This window comes from Asterias amurensis, chromosome 16 (genome assembly GCF_032118995.1).
Source record: "Asterias amurensis chromosome 16, ASM3211899v1".
NCBI classification, from domain to species: domain Eukaryota; kingdom Metazoa; phylum Echinodermata; class Asteroidea; order Forcipulatida; family Asteriidae; genus Asterias; species Asterias amurensis.
Genome location: NC_092663.1, coordinates 14,787,442 through 14,792,828, shown reverse-complemented (window position 1 = coordinate 14,792,828; position 5,387 = coordinate 14,787,442). Strand labels below are relative to the sequence as shown.

The window sequence follows — 5,387 nt, the reverse complement described above, 5'->3', positions numbered from 1 at the left end:
TTGGTGGGTGAAGGACATTTTTGTTTCAGGCGGACATTTTGTATTTTCCCTCGGTCTTAATTAGCCAGCCGAAACGATGCTGGGCAGGAAAATAGTCTGGCCCCTTTGTTGAGATACATATCAGTATTCATAATAACGATCGTACACAAGGAACCTTGCCACTATGGTGACCGCGATGTTAGGCCGTGTCCGAATTAGCGGCTATAGCTACGGCTACGGCTAGATTTACGCGTCATCATGCGTTGAGGTATGTGACGTCCTAAGCAACAGCCGTAGCCATAGCCATAGCCGCAAATTCGGATTCGGCCTTATTATAGCTAGCTCAATATGGTGTCGTAAATGTCATTGTAAAAGCTCCAACTGTATGTTGTCAACCCTAAATGACCCCAGGGAGCAATTTCATAAAGAGCTAAGATTGATCTTAACTGCAAATCAATCTAAGTGGTGATGTCATAATACAAATCACCATGGTAAAACTGACAACTCACCTTAAAGGCACTGGACATAATATTTGTAACTCAAGATAATTGTTAGCATCAAAACTTACTTGGTAACGAGCAATGGAGAGCTGTTGATAGTATAACACATTGTGAGAAACGGCTCCCTCTGAAGTAACATTAGTTTTTGAGAAAAAGTTAATTTCCCAATCAAATAATAAGAGTCTACAAATAAAGCCTTTTATCATGCATCTGATTAGCACACACATTATTTTGTGCAAAGGTTTTATCATGCATTATTCTCTTGCAACTTCGATTACCAATTGGGTCCAAATTTTTTACAGGTTTTTAAATTTTTTTTAATACACCAAGATAGAAATCTTTGGCAAGTGTTCAGTGCCTTTAAACACGAATCTAACTGAAGTTTTAAATACAGTTTACAAAAAACAAAAACTCAACTTTACACACTTTTCAAACGTTGCTTGAAATAATTAACTGTCGTTTTTTAATTCTGTACAGTATAATACAACAATAGCACCCACCGCATGCTGTTATCGTTTACGATTTCCACAAAAATATAGATTTTTTTCTTCTTCTTCAACATACAGTAATTTATAAATTAACACTACTCGTCCGCCAACTGGTCGGAAGGTAATTAAATACTCACTAATGAAGTTACTGAATAATGAATAGTCATAACTGTAGTCAAAGACAAATTATTACAGCATTATTTTGTTTAAGGTTTATAATGAAATTTAGTCATGGCATTGTACAAGTGCCGAACATAGGTTTAGTCTATTGGGCCCAATTTCATAGAGCTACTAATAAGCAGATTGTTTTAAAACAGTTTTCTGTTAAGCAGAAACGAGTAGGATACCAGTCACAAATTATGACATGCCAAGTTATTCTGTTAAACTTAATTTTGTTGTGCTTAGCATATTTTGTGCTTAAGCAGCTCTGTGAAATTGGGCTCTGTTCGTTTTGATAGCAGCAGTACATTGACCCAATTCATCTGACGTCATCATCACAATAATCTTGTTGGCGCCATTTTGGGAATCAACGTTCCTGTGTGGCATGCAGAAAATGTGTACACGTTCAAACCGAGAACTTTAACAAAAGGGATCCTGAAAATGATATAGTGAGAACAGTGCTCACTTTTCTTTGCTTTCGTGCACAAAAACCAATGAGAGAGTTCTACACCACACTAACAACTACACTATTGAGCGCACTTTGAAGCTTAGACCTATATACCTATATACTCCCAAACTGGGTGTGGCACAGTCGTGTGCGTGCCTCATATAGCCAGGACTTGGTAAAAGGGTGTCAACATTTGCAGGAATTTTTTTAAATTGGGTGTCCCAATATTTGTTCACTTACAATTGACATGAAATTGACAGATACATTTGGTTGTCCAAATTTTAAAAAAGGGTGTCCAAAAGACACCCAAATACCTATCTGGCTAACATTATGGCGTGCAAGAGGTCAATAGCTGCTATATTTATTACTAAATTACTGATCTAATCGTGGGGTTTTCAGAGCTAAGTAAAGCTATTTTGTGTTGCGATTACAATGCAGACTTGTGGTGTCCTGCAGTACGCTGCAATTAACTACGTCCATTGTAATGATTGCAGTGCAGTGTACAAAACAGTGCTTGCTACTCAAAACATGACGTCGTACTGCTAGTGCAACGCAACACCAAATGAAATCCCAAAGCACTTACAAATCAAAAAGTCACGTGGTAATTAAACCTATTTGATCTACATTTTACTTTCTACTTAATGTTAAGGTACTCGAGTATCATCAGTTGCCATTGCGACACGTCATCCACCCAATATATTGATTGTACGACATGCGTGCACGTCATCAAAGATGGCAGCCAATGCTTGGGGTCTAATGGCCCCTTTTCGAATCTTCGGCTTCAGGCTCCGTTCTCTCGTCTGAAGCCCTGTGAGCACTTACGCAAATCACATGCTATTGTAAACAAAAAAGCGGGGCCAAGCTAGCCCGAGCCGAATCTGGAGCCGAGGCCGTAGTTTCAAAAAGGGTCTATCGCCTTACCTGGGCCCAATTTCATAGAGCTGCTAAGCACGAAAATTTGCTTAGCATGAAATGTCTTCCTTGTTAAAACCAGGATTACCAACCGAATTTCCATTTTCTTGCATTTCCTAGTTACTTGTATTCAGCTGTTGTATGGTTATCTTGAAAATCACGTAGAAATTTGGTTGGGAAATCCTGTTTTCATCCAGGCAAACATTACATGCTAGGCAGTTTTTTGTGCTTAGCAGCTCTACGAAATTGGACCCAAAAGCCCAGCCATCTTGAAGAATTTACGCAACCACCTAGTTATTTCAATGTAGCTAGCAATTTCAACAGTGCGTTTTCAAAAAGACAATTATATTTTTTATAATAAAGTATAGTACTTTCATTCAGAGCCAAACCCGCGCAACCATAAAGTGGTTCTAGCAGACAGGTTGTTGTACTTTGTAGAAAAAGCTGGCCTTTATACAGGCGAAGCCTTTTGCTGTATACATGCGTTGGTTCTTCTTTTTAAACACAAATTACGGTCGTTGTAAACTGTGATGGTCGAGCCCAAATCGAGCGACTTTGGCCATGATGTGGCTGTGGCTGCTTGTCGAAAATGCCATGTTAAAGAATGGGCAGACGCAGCCGTTTTGACAAAGCCATAGCCGCTGATTGGAACACGGCCCACCGTCTGTAAGTGTCATAGAAATCAGTTTTAAGAATTCCATCTGTTTAGTTTTCTATTTCAAATATTTTTTTTTATAAACCCATTCAATTAACCTTCACTATAAAGGGAACCCGACTAATGTCCATATCCATGGAAAAGCAAAAGTCTATTACATTATTGCACATCGCCATTTAAGTATTTAAGAACAGTAATGGTTTAAATAATAGTCTATAGAGCGGTAAAAATAATAAGTCAAAGCATTTCTTGAAGAGACTAAAACTTCCAAGCCTCCGTGGATTGTAATCCCTGTAATTTGAAACATAAGTCTATTTTTGATGCTTAGTAGAAGCTCGAATAAGACCCCATGAGTGTTTAACGTTTTAGTGAGGAGGAGGGGCGAACAATATGCTCTTTGCAAACAGACATTGCAACTGTTATTACAGAAAAAACAACGTTTTTAAGCGCAAGACAATATTTGACAATTATAAAGAGATCTATTGGATAAGAGCAATATCTATGATCGACTTTATATTATAGTTGAAAAGAAAAATCATTCGTACTAGTATTAGTACAAAGTGTCTGTTCAAAGATATAATGACGTCACAAGCTCAAACAACGGTCCGCTTAGAAGGCGCTTGATTGGCTAAAGATGTGCGTAATTACAATGTGACGTAATACATAGATAGGTGTGTGTAATGTACTCTCATTGGTGGAAATGTGCACAAAAGACCTTTATCATGCTGCTTCCATCTTGGTCGTGTTCCTCGTGTATCAAATAACAACAATGTATGCTAATAATCATTTTTGCAATTAGGAGCCAAGACTATTCTGTTCTTCCAGCCTCGGTTTGGCGACATTGATATCAATGGGAGAAATTTAAGATGGCCGCCCCTTGATAAAGGTCTATAGCACAACGTCTTCAATATTCACTGGTGTACTGCACCACTTTTGAATATTGATACAGATCTTTAAACTGATTTTCCCTCAAGTACTCGTATATCACATTTATTCTTTTAAATTAAGTTCAAATATTTGTTACATATTTGGTAATACGTCTGCGTCCATTGAAATCCCCCGACGCCGTCGTCATAGATGACGTCATCACCAGTCAGTTAATAATCGGCTTTGCCGATGGTGTCGAATCATCTCTCACTAATGCGGTCACGTGGTCCATGTTCAAAATTACTGTCGGGAATAGTTTTTGAAATCATTTCTCACTGCGGTCACGTGGTACATGTTCAAAATATTACTGTCATGAGAAGTTTTGAAAGTACAGAAAAACTTTAATTATGTTAAATAACTCGCTGTTCATCATCTATGCGTTTTTATCATTATTCCAGATCCTCTAGCCTCGTTACACGTGGTACCCCCGACACCGAGTTGCATGGTCTACACGAGCACGAGCGAACGTGCCTGAATTCCACGATCTGAGTCGGCGGGCTCAGGGACTGGCAGTTGAGTTCCACAAAACCAACCACGTGTTGGGATTCCTGGCAGCACTGGCACGATCTCTCCATTTGGGTGTAGTCCGTTGGAGAGACGCGAGAGTAGGAGTTGCATGTTCCCCGGCAGCCGAACGTCCGCAGCCGTTTCGTCTGGCAGCCCTCGTGGACTATGGAGTGTATCAGAGGCTGCCGACGGCACACGGCCGAGCACTGGCTGATCACGCCTAGTAGCAGGATGGCGATGAGGGCGCACTTTACTACCACCGTGGCGGACGCGGTGCCCGTATTTCGATGATGAGAATCCATGATTTATCTCGTCTGAAGGAAAAAAAACACAGACAGAGTAAGTTTAAAGAAGCAAAGCAAACTACCTATTGTGTTTTGTTTCATCCTATAATCACTTAGTATTGCTCGAGGGATTTGAGCAAAGTGTCGCGAGATTTGTCGAGATCTCAAGCTGATGATATTGATAAGATTTGAAGCTCTCATGATTTGAGAGGTTTTTGTGAGCTTGCTTGCTGTGAGCAAACATCAAAGATTACGAGTGATTGCTCACAGAATCTACAGAATCGAGTATCGTGTATAAATACAAGAAAAGTTCAAAACGTCAGTCAACTTATACATATAATATACAGGCTAATTATTCGCAAGTGAAATATTGAAAGCGGTTGTAAAGAGAGAAACAATGTGACCTTTAGTGCATAGAAAATAATAATCTCCAACAATATCTCGATAAAATGGAGCAAAAAAACCAAAACAATTCACAATGAAGAAGACAAAAAAAACCTAGAATGACGCAAGTGTGTCCACTATACT

At 39.3% G+C, this 5,387-nt stretch overlaps 1 protein-coding gene across 1 annotated transcript; it reads right to left on the bottom strand.

Moving 5' to 3' along the window:
* Positions 1 to 905: 905 nt before the first annotated feature.
* On the bottom strand, positions 906 to 4,877 carry LOC139949068 (bursicon-like). The gene has a single exon (XM_071947472.1). It carries the CDS (start codon positions 4,875 to 4,877, stop codon positions 4,458 to 4,460), a length of 420 nt encoding a protein of 139 aa, XP_071803573.1. The 3' UTR covers positions 906 to 4,457.
* Between the last annotated feature and the right edge of the window lie 510 nt (positions 4,878 to 5,387).

Coding starts and splice junctions, on each gene's coding strand:
- LOC139949068 (XM_071947472.1), bottom strand. CDS start 4,877: ATGGATTCTCATCATCGAAATACGGGCACCGCGTCCGCCACGGTGGTA.